The 22,088-nt window shown below is 36.7% G+C and overlaps 2 protein-coding genes across 2 annotated transcripts; both read left to right on the forward strand.

The window, feature by feature from the left end:
• Positions 1-814: 814 nt before the first annotated feature.
• On the forward strand, positions 815-6,484 carry LOC132705008 (uncharacterized). The gene is made up of 5 exons (XM_060675405.1): positions 815-887; positions 4,145-4,420; positions 4,490-5,649; positions 5,707-5,872; positions 5,929-6,484. Exons 1-5 carry the CDS (start codon positions 821-823, stop codon positions 6,255-6,257), a joined length of 1,998 nt encoding a protein of 665 aa, XP_060531388.1. The 5' UTR covers positions 815-820; the 3' UTR covers positions 6,258-6,484.
• Positions 6,485-12,873: 6,389 nt separating this feature from the next.
• On the forward strand, positions 12,874-19,034 carry LOC132705352 (uncharacterized). The gene is made up of 2 exons (XM_060675887.1): positions 12,874-13,356; positions 18,774-19,034. Exons 1-2 carry the CDS (start codon positions 12,975-12,977, stop codon positions 18,836-18,838), a joined length of 447 nt encoding a protein of 148 aa, XP_060531870.1. The 5' UTR covers positions 12,874-12,974; the 3' UTR covers positions 18,839-19,034.
• Positions 19,035-22,088: the final 3,054 nt, after the last annotated feature.

A 22,088-nucleotide genomic window follows, 5' to 3' on the forward strand; every position in this document is an offset into this window, starting at 1 on the left:
CCGCTGCGGGGGGGTTAGGAAATTGAGGTTATGTACGGTTTCTGTTGCTTATATCGGCACTATACATCTACTTGTATAAATAAAATAAGGATATTATCAAAATTATTTAAAAACTTCCTCCACTTCTTTGTTTACCTCTATTGTAAATATTCTTTATGCAGGTACTGCTGCTCGTAACATAAATCACCGTTTATTCATTTATGCTTGATACTATTGGATACTATTGTATGGTATGTAATTAAGGTGCCTCGATAACCAGTTTGAGATGCATGTGCCGCTTTTTAAGACTCTATTCATTGTATGGAGGCCAGACGATCATAAACGTCTTAATTATTTTATCATTACCGTAATATCCTTAAGGCTCGGAGTTAATGCGAGACGGTGCCTACCGAACCCAAAATTTGTTGACAAACCCCTTGAAAACTTTTGCAACAAACAAGACAATCCCTCGCAGCGACAATAACTTCGGCGACACTGATCCGAACCAATTACGACCGTTAAGAAGCTGACAATACTAATTTTTATATCGCAGGTAAAGAGTACCATTGTAACGACGGTCGGAATCAAACGCTCGTAATTACCGTAGACGTCCAAAACAACCGCCCCCTTTCAGCCGGGGGACCGTACCCCGTGTGGTGACCATATTTTTTCCGAATGGGCATCGAAGAGAATAGGTCAATTTTCGGAAAGTGCCGCGATATTTTGGTATACTTTAACGGATGACGGTTCCCGTTCCAGGCCCACTCTCAGTTCGCGTTGAATGGTGCTCGGTAGTTGGGGACCGATAGTTTGGTGATATATTTTAAACAGTGCCACAGAGATGCGGGACGTTTTAAAAATATTCCGCTTATTTTTACTTTCACTAACCCTCGCGTGCGTTTGCGGCGGTGAGTGTGAATATTTACGTTTTTTGTAGACTAAACTGCGGGGTTAAAATTGGTCATTTTTATATCTGCGGGATTTATGATAATTCGTCGAGAAAGATTTTTGGAAGTTGCAGCTGAAGTCGTACGAAACGCACTAGCATTCGGAAAAAATACGAAAATTTAATTTTGAACTTCACATATACTCGAAAAAAGAACTTCATAGTTGTTATGATTATTGTTATCATATCAAAAAAATTACACATGCTTGGCTTTCTAAACAACGAGTGGCATTTTTATTTGAATTTTCTTCCCTGATTGTTAATATGAGGTATTCCCGACTATAAACCGTTTTAAAATATAAAAATTGACACTTATTTGACAAACAAAACGTTTTTTTCTTTCTTTCTAATAATTTTTAGTATCAGTATTTCACCCTGACATTGAGCATTGAACATTTGTTTGCACTTCTCTTGAAATTTCACCCAGTCGACTCGCATTCGTTACAGAATACGTTGAATAAAAAAATAAAAATAAAATTTATTAGAACTCTAAGAAAATAACCACCAACAACTTTGGTTGTTACCGAATCGGTGGGTCGTATTTTATTCTTGCACTTATACCCAAAATATTTACCATTTTTTGAGGCTTAACGTGCTGGTTCGTAATAAGTAAAGTAAAGGAAATCTTACTTATGCACAAGCTTCAAATAAGGGCTCCGGTGAAACGTTGCTAAAATAAGCGATGCAAAAATTTCCAAAATTGTCAACATATTTTTTGATATTTAATTGTTCTTGATAAGCTCCGGCACTTGCTTTATTATTTGCTATTTAAGAATTAAAAATTAAATATCAAACTTCCAAAATATAAAGTAAAAACTAAAATTACATTTGGCTCAATCTTCATATGCCTATTTTAATTCATAAACTAATTATTATACAACGAGTCCTTCAAACAGGGAGGCTAAGACGCGGCCGAATGCGAAACGTCAACGTTAAGAGAGTCATTAAAAGGTGGACGCTTTCCGTTCCCACTGGAAAAGCGTTTTAACGCGGGACCCACTTGCGTGAATCTTATCGCAGACTCCACAATGCACTCCGTACAGAACGTAAAGAGGGTTTATTGCTCCTCGAACGGCTTTTAAATTCATCCACTTATATGCGTCAGAAACACAAAAATGTGTGCCGTTTAATCTGGCTTAACGACCGAAACTCTCTCGCGCGACACCCGCCTCTACAGGGCGACTCAAAATTAACTGTTTGAACCCGCCCGAATGTGCTGGAGCACCCTTTCAAAGGGAAACTCCCCTTTCTTAAGGAGACAGATAACTGTTTCAGGGTTAGAGGCCGTTTCGAAAATATGCATTTTTGAGAACCCGCTGTAATTTTTTTACTATGAAAATGTTTGCTTCATGTGAGGTAAAGTCTGTACATAGATATAAGAAACTGACTAACTAAAATAAAATTACAAATTATTTTTATTACCTACTTAAATTACTTAAAATTATTCACATAATATATCACTATCGCTATCATCGCCTGTTCTAATTATTATTTGTTCTATATTATTTGCTATATGGATATACGATTGTTTTGCCTTTTCTATATGTTTAACAGAATTTGCCCAACTTTGTGGAGGAATGTTAAAATTTTCGGGGAAAACATTGTTACGACGAATGGCAGATTTCAGTTGGTGCCAATAGGATTAAATGTACAGTGGTGGAAGCCTTAACACTGTATGCCCTAGATTTTTGGCATAATTATCACAGATGTATTCCTTTTGTAGGTTCAAGCTTTGTAGAACCTCAATTAATTGCTTTTTGGTATAATCTTCGTGAAAATAAATGTCGTTATTATACATGTAGTTTTGGATTGTTGCTTTTGTGAATTTTCGTCAATGTGGCCGTTTCTTCTAAAGATGCTTGCTTCCTGGCACCACGGTCAATGCTTAGTCTCAATAGAACAGTGTTTTCTACATTTGGGATACACTAGATTTGAGATACACTAGACTCGCACATATTTTGCATAATTCGCACACGATTCAACACACGCTGTATTACATCCGAAATTAGAATGATTACTAATAAACTTAAACTAAGTAGTATACCAAACCAAAGAATATTAAACACAGGTAGGTATAAAATTATTTTCTATCACGGACCACAATTTTAATGACCACCCTTGGATAATCCCATTCAAAAGCAATTGGTCACTTTCTTATATTTATGAATAGACCATACAGTATTTTTAAAATTAATGGTTTAATGATTATCAATTGTAAAAACGTTGTTTTATTTATGCCACGGTGTATATTTTCGAATAATTATAATTATAGCATAGAGACATTTTTCATTTTAAACAGGTTGTTTCATAATAAGATGCTGATTCTTAATGGTGTGATGAACATGAAAATGCGAAAAGACCGTTTTTTTTTTATTTCAACACCCTGCATATCAAAAATAATGCGTCTGTTGTTTATCAAACATGCTGACGTTTCGCCAATCATCTTGTCGGACGGACGAAAGAAGAATCGAGAAGTTTAGGAAATAGTATTCCAGTTGCCTGTGGCAGTTTCTTTAAAAAACTAAAAATAATGCGATTGCGGACATTTTTTTTTCTAACAACTAACTTTTTTATGAAACACTATGTGTACTAATTTAAACAAGAATAAGCTTTGGACAGGGCTATAATTGAGAAAACAAATGATTGTTAAATTGTGATTTTAGCTTAATACGTTAAATTTTAGTTTAGTCTTTCAACTAAACGCGATATGATAGTTTGTGTTATAAAGGTCGTAAAATATAAACAAATTTTGAGAAGATTACGACACAGCTTAATTAATAGTGGTCAATTTTAGACACGAAGGCCCAAAAACTAAACATCAAAATGGATATTTACTTACAAGATATAGTTGTTTAGAAAGTAATTCAACATAATCCTCTACCACGTTAACACAAGCTAACGTTAAACGAACTTTAAAAAAATTACAAACCATGCAGTGGAGCGGAGTACCCGACTATATCTGAAAGATTGGAGTAAAACTAATAACCAATTTCTAACTACATATTTGACAGTACGCGTTTGTTTTCTGTATTACGATCAAACGGTTCAAAGCATAAAAAGTTAAAAACTTTAGAAGTAAACTCGAGCAAAGACTGATCTTTTCAGTTATTCTTAACGGTAACAGATAGTTATGTACGGTTTTCACCGGTTGATTCACCCTGTATAACATTTAATTAATTGAATAACAGTTGCCAACGGTGGACGCTTTGTTCTTTTCAGATGACCTCGCGAAAGCCGAGACTAATCCGATCACTATCGCATACGAAAACAACGGAAAAGTCAACATTTCCAGTTTGGAAATTGTGGAAGCAGCACTCGAGTTCGTGACGACCACCCAGCGGCTCGTTCCGTTGTATTCGCCAGATGTTGACGAAACGTCGGGCGTGGCGGATTCCGGGATTTCAACATCTGGCACTGCGAAACAATCGAGCGCTGATGACGTATCCGCATTGGGCGGCAAAGAGATACTTTATTCTAACGTGGTCAATGATGAAGGTCAGTGGAATGTCGAACCAGATGTTACACGTGGTGTTTACAATTTTCTAACCCTCGATTATTCTGCAGGGACGACGACAGAGGATTTCCCTTACGACGTGCGTACCGAGATCACCGTCGTAGAAGAAGTAAACGGTCATACGGTGCGCAGGAAACCGACAGAACAAGAGTTGAAATCGTTGAGCCATGTGGTGGACGACGACGACGACGTCCAAGACATGTCAGCCATACTCAAGCTCGATCCGGAATTTCGCAAGTCCAACGATGAATACGACGACGACGACAATATCGAAGACATGACGTCGATTTTTGAAGAGAACGCCGAGACGACGACCCGGGGGTACACAAGGAAGGTCGTCCACATCTACAAGAACACCAAAGAGTTTACAACGTTCTCGAACGTGTCCGAGGGTGACCCTTTCGAAGACGACACCACCCAGAAGTCCATTGAGTTTTCCACAGTGAACGGGGACACAACTACGCAAACTGGCAACGATATAGATGGGTCGCTTGTAAAAGAACCTACTTCAACGTATCAGCAAGACTTAACTACATCAACAACAGTAAATGATGTCCTAACGAATACTACGAGCTTAGATAATCAACTCACCACAACGGCAACACCTACGACGATAAGGACTCACGACTTCCCAACAACCAACGTTGATACTACCACTGCAGCTGCATCGACTACCACGGAATTTGCAACTACTGAAGTACATCAAGTAACAGAAATGTCTACCTCTGTGATGCTCGAGATACAACATAAAGTCACTGAGACACCAACCACCGCCTCTTTGGAACAACTTACTAGTATGACGACTGTTTCCAACGAAAAGACTGAGACTTCGTTACCTTCCACTGAGAAGACGATGGAGCTCTCGATATCCAACACAAGCATAACAACGAATGAATCGAACGAAACTATTTCAACCACTATCGTTACTGTAATTATCGACGACACTACCAAACGTAGCGACAACAACAGCGACGCAAAAGAAACGCAGCCCAGTCTGACTTCTAGTGAAGTGGAGTCGATATACAACACACAACTTGAGCAGTACGATTCCGATGAAGAAGTAGCTCCAGAAAACGAAGGTTCCTCCACCCACCAACCATCAACGGCAACGACCGCGAAGGAGAGTATAGCTGAAGGGTCGGAACCGCCTGTTTTGACACACAGAATACTCACCAACCAGGCGGTGTTTTCGATAAAGATCAGCAAAAAGGTAATTTTCGCGTAACATCATAGGTACCCGGAGATAATATTTACCTCGACTTTTCAGGACAAAACTTTCTACGTTCCCACGCACGCGGTCATCACGCAGAACAACAGCGCGGTTACGATCTCTTGGAAGGGAGATGGACCGGTCGATAATTCTGTAGTCCTACGTATAGCCGAGCACGACAAGTACCACGTCATCAAGGAGATTCAATTGAACATCTTTAGAGGTACGAATTTAAACGCGTCTTTTTAAGTTGACCGGTGCGTGATAATTCCGTTTTAGATGGAGAGATGTTCAACCAAAGAAAACTCACCGCTTTTACGCCGGCGCATTCCGACGATGACTCCGCTCAGGGAAAAACGCGGGTCGTGATGATGAGAGACGGCACCTACGTTCAGTTTTCCAACGTCGATTTTTTGAAGAAACCTGAAGAGTCGGAAATAACGGAGGCCGCTGCCAGATCTACGAGAATGTGGCATTTGGAGATAGCGTCCATTTGCTTGACCGTAGTCGTGCTGGTTTCCGTCACCGTTTATGTAGTGACGGTCAAGGCGAAACAGCGACACCACAGTCGTAAAAAGGTGGGAGAAGTTCTTGACACCAGGTGTTGACGTCACAGGGTTAGGTTTGTAATTCGACCAAAGACTTGCGAGAAGACCTGAAAAATAGGTCGTATCAGGGTTAGTTTTGAAACCAAATTGTCATCTGTGGTAGATACCATCTGCTGGTGCTGCGTTTGCGATATCGGTGCTGGTGGTTAAAATTTATGCGTGCATGCGTGTATATACGAAAATTTTAATTGTACATTTTTTGTTATATAATAGAAATATATTACTGCCATATTAAAAGAGCAGATGGTGATTGTATACTTTTTCCTTACCTTCGAAACAAGTGAAATATGATTAAGCGACAAAACGTGATGATTCTCACCCCTTGTTTAAAAATTTAACGGTGCGCCCACCTACGACGCAGGCCTGTTATTTGATCCCCCTTATGCAGGACCAACTTCCTGCTGCCTAGCCAGTATCATTTTACATTTTTATTTTTACCAGTCAATCAATATTGAAGTTTGTCTAACCGTTTTTTTAAATGCACTACTGTATAGTTCTATACAATAACTTTATAAAATAAATTTGAAATTTAATAAATTTCTCTGATTTATTGCTCGAATGTGTTGAACAAGAAAACGCGAATACACATTTATTAATTGAAAATTGCGGTACTCATTTTTATAAAAATTATGACCCAAATACAATATTAAGTTGCAAATTTTGTCGCCCAAAAATGAAGCTAAATGTAAAAAGAATTTTTTTAAAGTTATCTCACTGGACCCAAAAATTTGAATCTAGTTAGCGCTTAAACGGATTTTCACCACTTAAATCAACGCTACGAATTTTTGACGAAATCAATAAAAGAATTTATTCAAGACAATTAACAAATCATTATAAAAATAAATATGAAATAAATAATATTTTAATCTATAATGTAATATACGTAATTTTAAAATTAAGGGACAACCGAAGATATGACTGAACCTGTTTTAAAATAAATAAAAAGTCGATATTTTGCAGAAAGTTACCTGTATATATTGTAAACAATTAGAGCATATTAGATCCAATTAAAAACAACAATTTTATTAAACCTATTTTCATAAAATTCTGTGAGACCTGCCGGTGCATCTCCCAGAAAAATATGCTGCTTTAAAGCTGCTCGCGCCATCTCATGGGATATCTGAGAAAGTTACAATTGCCCGCTCGCTTGGTAGATGGCTGTTGTTTTGTGCTTTGAATAAAACAAACTTTCATAAAATATGATGTTATCGGATCTACATATCATTAATAATTTCTCAAAAAATAGTAATTTCTGGCAGATGTTTAAATTGAAAAACAAATCAATTAATGAACTGGTGAGGGTGGAAACGTGTCGAACATTAGGAAGATGCAGGTGACATGGATAGGCTCCAGGGCCGTATTAAATTGCGTTAAATATTTATCCACAGCGTCAATAATTTCGAATAGTATATGACCTTTTCTCACGCCAACGAGACAAGTGTAAGCAAACAGTTTCACTTTCTATACCTATTATTTGGACCCCAAGATCCACTGAAAATATCGTAGGTGCTCGAAGTATTCAGAAAATTATACGCTTGGGTATTTGCTTTAAACATTTACTAGTTTGAGGAGAATTTTAATCAGTGTTGCTCACGATTGTGGAAAAAGTGTTTTTCTCGCGTTTTTAGTTGCCTGGTATTGTGATTCGTTTCTATTTGGGACGCGTGGCGGCCGGTCCTGGACCGCACCAAAGCGCCGTGAAAAACAAAATTGAAACGGCGAGCCACGAGCTCCGATCATTATTCAATTAAATTGGCCTGGTGTCATAACACGGACGATGATTCCAGCTGCCGCAGTATATGCTTGGCATCAAAACCACCATTTTGGCTCAATCGGCCATTGAGCTGACAACATTGACCACACGAAAGCCCAAAGTACAGATCTAGCATGGAATCATGGTCTTAAACTTTACTAGATTTTATGACGTAAGCGAGAGCGGTTGCAAAGATAATTGAATGGTTTGGCGCAGATCAAATTTATTTTAGGATGTTTTAAAGATATTATTGTTATTATTATCACAATTGATCAGGTTGAGATTACGCTGACTTAACTAAGTTTGATTTTATATTCTGAGAAGTGTTACAGGTCTACCTAAAAAGTGTACCATATTGGTATGAGCTAACCATATAGGCGTTAGATAATATAGAAATCCTATAGAAATTGATCCGCCTCAGGTAGTTATGATACCATACTTATTCATACACTTAACTCCTTTTTGTCTGAAGATTTATGGGTTCTGGACATATTTTCAATTTTTTTCAAAAATGTTTTCATAGTTGCATATCTCTACTAGCTATAGGGAACTGACCACTGTGTTACGTAAGATCTCAAGGGATTTGGATTTTCGTTTTTTCCTTGTTTCTTTTCTCTTATGTATTTATCAAATTTTCTATTTCTTTGTTTTATTAATCTTATAAATTTATTAGATTCGTATTCCCCGAATTGTATCTGCCGCTGCACTAGGATTGTAAAATTGCGGATAATTCTGATGAATAATTATTAAAATTATTTTAAACCTTTCAAAAGTTTTGTTTTCATCTGCTACATTGCGGAACGGAACGGCTTTTTGAAGTTCGGAAAACTCCAGAACAACACGTCAAGAAAAATTAGTAATAAAATGCCTTCAAGTGCTTTCGTCTGAAAGCGTAGATAAGTTGGACTGATTATAAAAGCCACCCTTTCAATTGAGATTATCTCTAGACCGATCTGCCACCCCGTGTCTCAAACGAGAAACAAAACAGAATCACTTCTACTTGGAATTAACAGCTTTTTCGATAGCGGAAACTTAATTATCGATTTCTTAATATTTTTATTTATTTTTCGGTCGATAAAAGAGAGGGGTGAGGGAGATGAAGACGGCGTGTAATTCCTCGACGTAAGGGCGTCCGCGAAGCGGAACTGAACTACTACCGGGCAGGTGGGACCCATGATTGGAAATAGCAAGATTTCAGACTTCGTCACGCTCGTGACCAATACTTTAATTTGAACAACTGTGGCCTCTTTGCCGCATCACCGATTGTTTACCCTGGGTGCGGTGAGGACAGGAAATGAACCATTTCGAATTGAGACAAACTTAAGATATATGATAATTTTTTAACGCATCGAAAGTGTGACGATAAAAAAATCGGCCTTATTTCATTCTTTAAATAAGCTAAGTCTTTTGCGGAATAAATTGATAAAAGTTGTCAAGTTTCATGTATACCAAAAGCAACCACTAAAACCCACCATTCTTCAAAAAAATTCGCCAAAAATTGTTATCTGGAAAATGCGCATTTAAAAAACAATTAAAAAAACATTTCTTCTGTTACTTTTTGTGTTTTTCCGGACCACAGTTTAGAAATGTTGTATGTTTTCCAATTGAAAATAATCTAAAAATGAAGTTTATTTTGAAAAGTCGAAAATTCCTCCTACAAAGGTAATATTGCGAAGTACATATCAGCGGACATATTTATTAAAAATTTTACAATTTTTAAGGGAGCAAGACTTGATAATTTTGCCAACGCGTTTTAACCTGATCTTGAGTCCATATAATCCTTAACAGAAGCTTGTAACTAAGAGCCAAGGTGTCACTTATCAGGGAAGGTCGATTAGAAAACATCGTTAACTCTCTATACGTCCGGCAATTTTTTTTTATTTATACCGCACGTTTGGAACGGGGGAGCGTGCATACAGGATGTGAGCATAACCGGTAAGGTACTCACATAAAGACACACATGGTTGGGTGTGACCGTTGGAAATTTACTTTACCATAACGGCGAGAGCACGGCAACCGAGCCGCCTCGCCCCGAACTGAGATTTATTTTTCTCCTACGTCATCGACTGGGCTCCCTGGTCAAAGCGTCGGATGAAGAATATAGGTTATGTTTCGATTCTCTTCTTCTGTTCGAATAATTTGACAAAAAAAATGACGTTAGGCTGCTCTCGTATTGACTAGGAATATTACTTGACAGTTAGCCTGCTTCATAACCGAATAATGTATAATGCATAAACAGCAAAGTAACAACAAAAGGAGTGATATAAAAAAAATCACGATAAAAACACTGGATTGTTTAACATGAAACCAAAAAAACACATGAGTGGAAAACAAACGTGGAATAACTGCAGAGAAAGTTAGGAGGCAAGGAATAGTCAAGATATACTGGGTGTATCAAAAATATGTGCCGGTGAATAGAATAATAAAAAATAACGTATACTTGGTTAAACAAGCATGTGTCAAAAATACCTCCTTCAGAAGATACTGGAAAAGAGCCCCAAAAATACAGCTTTTTTAAAAATTATTTCTGAAAGCATTAAAGATACTAACATAATATTTAGACTACGCATTTGATTTGATTGCGTCATAAAAGTTAGTGCGGACCAAATTTTAATATTTTCAGGGGCGTCGCTAAAGAGAGGTGGCCAAAAATGATATTTTTTTGCCTGACTGACCGAATTACTAATATTAATCTTACTGATCGTACTAATATTAATCTTCGGGAATAATGATTATTTAATTTTAACCTGACAGAATCGAATGTATTTGTGGTCTGAATTTTATTTAGGGGTCATAATCCGTTTCAAGAAAAAAAAAACGAACGTTATTATATAATATAAAATCATCAAATTTCACATTAAAAATGCGATGTAAAAAACAAATTCAACAATTAGTTTTTGTCCATATTTTTGTGAATGAAAGATAATAAAAAAAAGTTATGAAAACAAAGAAACGCCAAAAGCAAACTTATTTTGAAAACTTAATATCACTTGAAACATTGATTACTCTTTCAATTGATATGAAAGTCACAAAATATATCAAGACGGGATACTAAAATTGTTCGAGCCTTTCGATTTGTAACAGAAAAATATCTTGTTTCTTTATTTGCCTTCTACGGGGCCAGTATTTTAACGGCGTCCAGAGGGCCTTACGCGGTAAACGGAGATGCAGTGATTCATCTTACGAATATTCGTCGGATGAGTCATTTTTACGAAAGACCGTTGACGTAAAATGGCAACAGAGGACACCATCCCCGACGATATGTTTCCCTTCCCGGTCTCGTCCTTTCCCACGCAATTGTTCCGAAACGAGCCACCGAAATGTACGACAAAAATTTACATTATTTATGGGCGGCAGTAATCAATTCGAAAGTAATTTACGTCGTGACAGGTATTCCGTAAAATAATGCACCGCCGCGAAGGGGAAAAGCGCTTTCCGAGTTTTCCCACATCAATGGGAAGCGCTCTCGCGCGCGACGTTGCCGGTGTTGATCGAAAAATTTATTACTAGTGAATAAAAAATTGCCTACACGGTTACCGAAAAAAAATTAAACTGCTTGATGAATATTTCCTTGTGGAACAGATGGTTTTTGCGCCACTGAGTTCTTAATCTGGCGGTTCTAATAGTTCAGGAATTTGTTCAGCAGGAATTTCCTATCCCAAGAAAAATGGTTTTTTTCTTTTAACTTGCAACTTGCAACAGAGAAAAGAGTAAGAAATTAAATAGAAAAAATATTCAAACCTTAAATAAAGAAAATAATATCGGGGTAGTTTTTTTAAGAGCCCTTAATTTTTGAAGTTAAAAGGGATGATCTGGCACCGTCGCAACTATTGTTTGGCGTAATTTTAGGGTGGTGCCACTTTTAAATGAACTCGTTACAAACGAATTCATTTAATATGTCCGGTTGTTTAGGCTGTTAACATAAATTTGGGAGCGCTCACGTGTTTAAGATGTGAAGAAAAAAAAACGGTTTTTAACGTATTCCCTGGGCCAGCGAAAAAATATTAATTAGAGCAAGTAAACAATAATATTTCAATTGTTTTTGGATTTTTTAAAACAAGGGACTTAATATTAGGCCAGAAAATTAAAGTTTATATGAAAATTGTAAAAAAATTCTGGTAAAACTTCTTTTTCTACTCCTGACTCTAAAATACCCAATTATGCACTGATCAAGCGTGCGGAAAGTGCCACTTTAAGACGTCGGCTTCGTTACCCACGGTCAAGCACCACTTTGGAGACGTCCAATACTAATGATGTTTTCGTTAGATTCTAGCGACGCATGGTATTTTGACGTTTGTTAGTTCGCATGGGCACGTCACACGTCACTAAAAATGTTATCAAAAAGTCAACACGTTGATTACATGTTCAGTCCCCTGTTTATTAAACATAAACTCGTCATTAAAGTGTCGTTTATCAAACTGGTTTCTTTTTTACTTTTAGAAATGTGTCAATTGACTTTTAAAACTGTTTTGGTTTCACTAGCAACAAAATTAGCAGACCAATATATTTTGACATTGACAATTTGGCAGTACGTAACGCGTCCCGAAAGTAAGTACTTTTACCTTACTCGCAAGCTTCCCAGAATCGCTTAAATATCTAGGATTCTGAGGTGTATCTAACTTGCCCAATTTTTGTCTGAATGCAATCTGTGTGCTCGTATTATATGCAAGACACCATATTAGTGTTATTTTTGAATATTCCCAGTATCAATTGCTGGTTATTTTGGTGTTACAAATCTGTTTACAATCCGCAACAATTCTGCATGAAATGATTCATCGCCGCGAAAGGTAAACGCACACTGCGGCGCATATAGGCACCGGGGTGGGGGTAATTCTGCCCGCAGAGCGGTACCGTCAGCGTGCTATATATGTCATTACTCGCTCCAGCACGGTGGAAAGTGGTGGTTTGACCCAGCAGCAGGGCGACGTAGTGGCACGCGATCGCAATCAATTCAATCGTCCGCGATGGAACCCTTCTGCAAGGTACTCGTGATGGAAACGCGACAGCTTAGGGTACTGAGACCTCACCTCCACGAGAACTTAGTCGCCAGGGAGGCGCACAAGAAAGGCGTCGTGAAAAAATGCCTGTTCGGTGTAGCGGATCCCCTGGATACTCAGAGGATGCTAGAGGAGCAGTGCGAGGTTGATAGAAAACGGATATTTGATAAATACGGGATCGACTTGCAAGACATCGAGGATTTGGAGAACGACCAAAGCGACGTGGAAAATGACAAGAACGGACAGAACAAACCAAAGCCTATAGGCGGTAGGAAAATACTGAAGGCGAAGAGAAAATCGTCCGGTGGTACGCAAAGTGCGTCGAGGCGGAATCAGAATTTTATTACCGGTGAGTTATTAATCTATATAGTTCGAAATTTGCAATAATATAGGTACAGTCGTCGGAACGAGTCATATTAATTCGTCTTTGCCTCGTTACTATGCGAATTGCTGAAACGTTCTTAATTAGACGAGTCAAGGTGAACGTACCTATGTAAGGCGATTGTTTTGACATTAGACGGTAGGTACCACGCTAACATGCGGTTACGTTGTCACTAGTTTTGACACGTCGCGAGTTTAAGCAGACTGTTCCTACATTTAGTTGGAACCGTTTTTTGTCGAATTATTTTAATTGTGCAATTCTTTAACCTGTGTAAAATAAAGCAGATACTCTAATTTCCATCATAAATTAGGTGGGGTATGACTATATTTTAAAAAAATGAAAAAATATACTATGCGACACATTCACAAACTTCTTCAGAGAGATTCATCAGACTCGTGGCATAGTATACTGCCTTCCAATTGAAAAAAAGATAAAAAGTTTTGATGAGTCGTGTCATTCGTAGATCCTGCTTGTCACCTGACTCCAAATTCGAACATTTTGTTAGTTCATGGCATTTTATAACTTATAAATTTCAACAGCAGTCAATACGGTTTATCGAAATTAATCGATTTGAACGATTATTTCTTAAAGCCAAACTAATTTACTGTAATTGGTTTTTAATGGAGCATAAATTAAAAGTGATTTTGCTGCCATTTTGCAATCTAAGTGGACGTCGTTTTCGACAAAGCCCAGATGATTCACCATCAGGAGAAAACATTTTCGACAAATATTTGTATTTATTCATTTTTGTTTTGGTTAGGTTTTTAGATTACATAGAAGTCATATTTATGACTTTTATAACAATTTGGTACCTGTTAAAGAAGTAAACTGGTAAAAACTATAATAGACTAATAAAAACACGCGTGATGTAAAAATAAAAATATCTAAATTAGATTAAAATTATTAATTTAGTGATTATACTCGACAAAGCCAGACTTTATGTTTTCTATGTTTTAAGGATTCGGCTACTAAAAATTAGATTTCCTAACTTGTTTTCTAATTTCGTGTTCTTTGGTGATAAATATTTTTTATAAAAAATGCTTAAGACGAAAAGAGAGAATAAAAAAAAAGCTTCATAATTAAAAAATATATAATGGCATAAACTATGCTTTAATTTTCATCCGAATAAAAATCTCAAGACCCTACGAACACATGTATATAGAAAAAAAAGTCGTATTTTAGCTTGAACAATGTGTCCTGCAAATCTGGGTATTGAATTTCCAAACATAATTTATTGCTTCATAATTTCTAAACACGCCACACGAAGTGCGATCAAAAATCTTTTTTCTGAAACACAAACTTTCCTATTTGGAGTCGCCAAAACCCACTAACGCTTCAAAACTCGAAATTTGAGGATTCCGTTTGGATTTCTCTTCGGAATTTCCCGTAACAGGCAAAAAATCCGCTCGTGTTTTCGCCTGTTCGATGTTATCGCATCGGAAGATAAACTATTATCACTAAAACAACAATCTAACGCAAAAGCAACAAACTTCGGACGTAAAGCGGCAACCAAAGTGTATATACAACATTTTTTTCACCACACCTCGTATCCGTCTACCTTTCACCACGACGCGTCTGCTTTTCGCAAACTGTCTACCGATAGCAATGCAAACAATTTTTTTTTCCTCAATTATTCGTCACGTTTCATCTTTGGAAATAGACGCTGACGCCATTGGAATGGTCCGTTGGGCCTTTAGGTCGGCGTACTCGACGGATTGGGTGTCTTTCGAGTTGAGACGCTCATTAAAAGATCGTTTTGATGTCGATTTTCGTTGCAAATTGGCGCCTATTTATTCTGAGGCATTCCAAAACTGATTTATTCATTTAATGCTATCGCGAGAGCACAAAGTAAATCGTTCCGAGTCAGCAAGTAAGGTACCGTTTACCGATAAAACGCTCCATCGAGCGATAAGGGAATTTCTCAGGCATGCTGTGACGTATCTGGGTTTTTCATTTCCTCGAAAACAATTGTTTGCATGTTTTCGTGTGAACCGAGCATTTTCCGATCGCTTTTTTTCGGTTTTTGTCGGAAAACTAATTAACATTGCTAAAATTCAGATCGACCTTTCCCCCCCAAAAACTTTAATTGCTTTTTCTTGTTTTCTTTGTTGTCTATAACGTGCAATTGTTTTACTGTCAACTATAAATGGAGAAAAAAGTGTAAAATTGGAAAACTAAATAAATACAACCCTGAGTTCAGCTGGGCGTTCGCTTTTTAACCACTTCCCTTCCGATTCTTTTGTCCTCGACGCTTATGGGTTCTGTCGAGTATTTACCTACCTGGCCTTACGCCCACGCAAAGATTCCCGCCAAAATTTCGCGCCATTTTTGGAAGCCCCGAAGATTATGTATTAAATTGCCGGTGTCGTTTTATCCAATTTTTTTCAAGGGCATTAACACTATTTGTTTGCACTGGCATTGGTTTCATTTCTACATGTCTCGACGTTTCGGTCGGAATGTATCTGCAGACGGTTCAAGGAGAGAATTGTATTGTATTATTGTTAGAACCTGTGTTATTGCGGCGAAGTTTATTTTTCAATTAGGATTTTTTCAGTATTTTTCAAAAGGTATCCATTTCTGTGATAAGTAATAATTAAATTTTTCTCAAAAATTGTAGTCCGATGACCCATTTTTTAAAAAATTCGTTTTACTGAACGAAAACGTGTACGTGTGCCTTGGTAAATTTCAAACTGATAAGTTTTCATTATTATTTTTGCATCACTTAAGCTGTGACGTTAATATTGCATATAATTTAATTAATTCTTTATTGTTAACTAAGTAAGGCATATTTAAGACACAAAGTAATTCACACTTTTTTAGAAGGCCCTTTGCTAACTTAATTTCAATAAGTTGTTTTCGCCAAATAAATAAAGAGACATTCAGACCAGTTTATAATTAACAATGATAAAATCAAATAACTATCAGTTGACAGTTTCTACGTCTACATTTGTTACTATAAAAAAAATCAAAAACTGTCGTTAAAACTTTTTATTCAAAAACAAATAAAATTTGCGAAATATGTTTTTTCTGCATACTACATGTTTTTCTACTAGAAAAAATTCCAACAGAATCTAGATTGACTCACTCTTTAGGACAAGAACTAACGTATTGTTTTTATAAAAAATCCCACAACCAGCTAAGGTGATTATTTTCTAAATATTTGGGGTTTAAAATATGTGGCAATGAAAATGTGCATTTGGTTTTGTCCGAGGATGCGGTTTTAATCACGAACGAAACCGGATCACCAGATAAAATAAACATGGATCCGATGATCGATAAAACACAGAGCAAACAAATTCATTTCGCGTTCCAAATTAAACTCACACGACGTTCTCCAGACCGTGACTCCCCCGTTGAGATTTATCGGGATAAAGTTTTGAGTTACGCGGTAAAGTTGGAGCGCGTAACGTTTCGAGCGAGGAACGCGTTCACCTTCACGGTACCGTGACGCCGTCTCACGCTTATCTATCGCGATGAAAGCGACGAGATAATCGAAGGTCGCAGTAATTGTCCGCGTTGCTAATTGCCGCGTTCCCGTGGGAGAATCCGTTACATAATTCGGAAAAATAGCCCCTACAGCAAAACCGTTTTCTGGCGAAATGTGATATCTTTTACTAGAATGGATAATGGAATAACACGGGGTTGAAAAAACATCAATTTTTCTTAGGGCTGTGGAAATGACCTGTCAATTTTCTTTGGGTTAATTGACCAGTGAATTGACCGAAATAATTTTAAAAACTCCGTGAAATTTATATTTATTTATATTGTGCGTTATGTATGGTCGATTTTACTTTGCCCCTCAGATTTAGCTAATTTTACGTTTTTTTAATTACTTCAAAATGCTGTCTTTCTACGCCACGATCGTGTTCGCAATGAGGAGGTTCTCAGAAAAGCTGGCGTAGAGAGACAGCTTTTTGAAGTAATTAAAAAACGTAAAATTACCTACATCGGCCGAATACTCTGAGAGGCAAAGTACAGAATCCCGCAGTCAATCCTACGAGGAAAGATCGAGGGCAGCAAGGCGTCGGTCATAAGCAGATTTCCTGGTTGCGTAATATAAAACATTAGACAGGTATATATAACACTGGTGAGCTTTGTCACGCTGCTATCAGCAGACCTTGTCTTTGAGATAGTCTCCAACGCACTACGTGTAGGGCATGTTAAGAAAAAGAGGCATTGGGCGTTACGTCGCCGTCGCGTCTTTCTGGGAACTAAATGGAGTCGATATTATTATTGGGATTTCCCGAATCGCTGAGTATCGCATTCGGATATTCCTTATAGGTAAATTGGACATCACAAACGCATAATAATTTATTATAAAATACACATTATTCATTATTATTGCATTGGCCAATTGACCATTCCCAACACTAGTTTTGCTCCTTGTGGATGGAAGCGACACTGGATTGGAACATAGTTAATACTAACTAACTAAAACTAATACTAGTTAAAGGTAAAACTGAGTCCCGGTGACGTTTAAAACTTGAGGATACCTACACCAGTCGAAAGGTGCCGAATTCCTTCCAACGTCAGATGTTTAATGCGGGAATTGGAAACAGATGATCCGCGCAGAGCCAGCTGCCCTTCCGATCTCATTAGAACTTTGTTAGAATGAAATTTCGACGCGCTTCTCGCTTAGATTTGGCAACGGCATTTTTGTAGATGTGAATTAACCAAAGGCGTTTGTTTAGCCATAAAACTGCAAACGACGTTACAGCGAACAAGCGTATGATCGGACCATTTTTTTTTTTAATTATAACATTAAAAAGGAAAAAATGCTATTAATCCTTTTGAAATTGTTGAAATAAATAATGTTTTATTTGCGATATTACCATACAAGTGGACTTAACTTTAACAGAAAGTCTTTTAATATTAATAATAATAAACGTCTTTTTGTTATTGTTGTTGATTCGTGTTTTTAACAAATATTAATCTTTTTGTTCTTCGTTTTATTTTTTTATAAAATTGACCAAAATTAGTCAATTTGTATATCTAAACAAAAAAGAGCGAAATTCAATGAAAAAAATGAGGATCAATTTAGATATAAAGTCGTCCTTGAGCTGTTTTTAATGTAGTTTTTCTATTTTATATATATTGTTTTGTATTCCATAATGTATTAACCAAATACAGCAACGTGCATTTTTTGAAAAACAAAAAAAAGGCTCCTGATTTTTAAAGTATTTACAAAAATATCATCAACACCTTACCAGACAAAAAAACGATTTATAAAAAAGCGAAGAACTTCTTGGCCATTATCTCTATATCCAGGCGATAAGCAGTTTACGTCTGATTTTACGACACCTAACTTAAAAATGTGTATATTGTCTGTCTATTCGCCGTCAGTTTTTTATAACAATATTCTTATTGTTTTTTTTTTATTGCAGATTACTACTCTGCCAGAAAGTCGCTACATCAACGCTTGGAAAAGAAGGACACCCAGCAGAACTGATCTAAGTCGTCGTTCAGTTCATCGCAGTTCCTAATTAAGAGATAAGACTGTACATAATTTATTCCATACGGCCTCTATCCAAAGCGCTTTTGTTTCTCAGTTTCAAAAAGAGTTTATAGCCTCGTCGTGAACAGTCTAGTCGTTGTCGATATGTAAATACCGTGTACATAACTACGTTAGGAAAAAATATACTTTACTAATTACTTAATTAATTTTTGCGTTTTTCTTTGTGCGTGTCTGCTTTGCCAATGTCGCGAGACGGTCGTTTAGAGTTTTAGTATAATTGAAATATTTTTACCTACCGAATTCCCGCGTGTTATACAGCGCCATTCGCAACTGCGAGGGATATTGAAGTCAAAATAAGTGCCCGACTTTTTAAATTACTTTTGTCTCAAAAGAGTTAAAAGTATCGAAGTTTTAGTTTTCAAACGAACCTCCTTTATATAACATTGTAATATACCAAGCACTTTAAGTGTTTATAACTGAATCGATTTAAATAGAACGCCAAGTTGAAACGTGACACCCCGTATAAGGTACCGAAGTTGTTACTATTTTCTATACTATTTTTATATCATTTTTAAAAACCCTTAGGACAAGATGATAGTAATTTTAAAAAGTATCCATAACGATATATCGCAAAAGTGAAACTTTTTGAAAAAATCACTAATTTGGGCATCAAAATTTTGTTCGCACATCAGCGAATATTTTTCACCTAGTGAGACGCTTCCTCTGCAGTTTGGGGTTTAAAATTTAAAAGTCTTCTACGTCTCCTTTTATGATACTGTAACAGCAGGTGCGGCAGTCTACTCGCCAGGTGCGGGGTGGGTTTTAAATACCTCCGAGGGATCTTAAACCCCTCCGTTTAAACGCTTCCATACACGCGCGTGCTAAACTCTTCAATTGAATCTACTTTCCATTCGAGAACATTTGCAAACTTCGATGGATTTATTTAATCGTTAACAAATTCTTAGGTACGTAACTTGTTAAGGGATTATACATATATTATCAGATTTTTTTAAAAATCACAAGCAAAATTTGGGATTATTTATTAAATATTTTTGAAATAATTAATAAATAAATTGAAATAGTGTACCCGTCGACCAGCCCAGTTACTTAGGTCATACTTGATTTATTCAGGCGGCAACATTTTGTCATTGATCATTTTACTGCTGCATTGCACGTGTATGGGTGGCCTTAAAGAGCTATGCCGCTCTGCTTGGATTTTCGCCTAACACTCGGTATAAACCGGGTGTCCCATTAAAAGCAACGAGGTACGATATTCGGAAGAGGTTTAGCGCTACAAATTTGAAAAGAAAAATATATTAACGGTAATTAGAGTGAATACTGTTTTAAGGCTCAGGCGAATTCAAATATCTTTTGTTCAATTCTTTTTATGTTCGAAAATTTTAGAAAAAATGTGTCAATAGAACCAGGAAACCTGGCAACGTTTCTTAAAATTGATTTCAAATATTCAGGATGCGAAATGACCCTAAAAATAGACAGAAACAAAGCTTTGTCTTCGACAATAATAATAATATAATCAATGTCAATAATATAATTGCTATAATGTCATTGATATTAATTATACGAACAAACCCATGCATCTACAACAAATAGACTATAAATATTTAGTTTGATTAAATATCAGCTAATGTTTAACAAATAATAAAAATACTAATAAAAAGCAAAACTAAAAATAAAAAGTGCTTTTCGATCAGTTTGAGAAATCCTGAACTGTGCCATAACATTGTCCCAATAAAAAATATTTTTGACTTTCCCTATGTGATGCTTGTATTCTATGTAATCCATAAGGCGGCGACTATTTCGGGATGAGGACGAACCTGCGAGAAAAAATGCTGACGGTAAAGGTCCCGACGACAGACGCTTTTTTTCCACCGGTAAGAACCCGGGTAAAAGCAAGGCAAACACACACGTGCGATGTTTCTGTCAAGCATGTCCGGAAGTTGGGTAGCGAGAGACCCATATGGGCCGAGAAATCTAATATCGTAAGTAAGGTGAGATCCTCTGGTAAATTTAATCCAGAAGGCTTTCGAGTAGGAAACCTACCGCAAATTGCGCCTTAAATGCAGCGTACACCATCTTTTCTCTATTTTTCATATGGCAGAGTGATTAAAATTTTTGCATTGTGTCTTGTTTTTCTTAGCAGAGATTAAATTCCTTAACTAATCTTAAGGATGTAATTGAAACAACGCATTAAAATAAAATAGGTATAATTTGTGTAGTACTGTAAGGAATTTTAAAAATGAAATTGAAAAGTTTTTTTACTTATTGTTTTGAAACTCTGGAGACTGGATACTTCGGAGAAGACCCTGATTGCTCCGTCTAATTCCAGAATAGTCACGAAATTTTGATATTAAGGTAGGCGGTTATTTTATAAATCAGTTAGACGGAAATCATTATACCTTTACGTGAGTAAATATTCTTCAGTTGAGAAAAAATGAGATACAAAAAATCCAAGTTATATAATTCAAAGCAAAACAGTTATTATTATTTAATCTTGACAATAACTAATATCTTGAAAGACGTATCTAGAAGCAACTGTGTTAAAGTATTTAATTAAAAATTTTACTCTTCTTTTTCGAAAAATGATATATTCTGTATTCTTATCTATCACATCTCCTGACTCCGAGCGTAACCTATGTTTTCTCGATACAATTAACGAAGGGGGAAGGTACCAAAAGTCCCTACGTTCCTGAAAAAACGATGACGTCTTATCTCTGGCGTATCTACCCGTCGACGCGTTGATAGTTTAGTTTTATCACGTCGCGTGATACAAAAAAATGGGCACGGGTCAATATGCGGGTACGCATGTGAAGTGAATTATTCATGCCTACTGGCTACCGATCGCGCCCTTTTGGCGACAACGCAACGGGTACATCTGCCAACATTTTTCGGGAACCTCACCGATCATGGTCCGAATCCTTTTACCTCTTTCGAGCCGCGTGCCTTTAAACGTCAGCTGTACGATCCTAATCAGGATTTTGTCGTGAATACCTCTCTGAATACATACAACAACACATACAAACTCCTAAATCTATTTAAAGGCTTGACCTAATTGAACTAATTAGACAATGGCGGGACACCCGAGTTGTAAGGGGAATTTTAAGAACATTAGCAAAAAACGATCCAATATTTCTTTTTTTTTTAGGAAACGGAATACATGTCGATAGCTCACACAAAAATTATTCGATATTTCACGATATTTCAATACATTGGTTAGTTTAACAGC

This window comes from Cylas formicarius, unplaced genomic scaffold, assembly GCF_029955315.1.
Source record: "Cylas formicarius isolate icCylForm1 unplaced genomic scaffold, icCylForm1.1 PGA_scaffold_7__23_contigs__length_41026272, whole genome shotgun sequence".
NCBI classification, from domain to species: domain Eukaryota; kingdom Metazoa; phylum Arthropoda; class Insecta; order Coleoptera; family Brentidae; genus Cylas; species Cylas formicarius.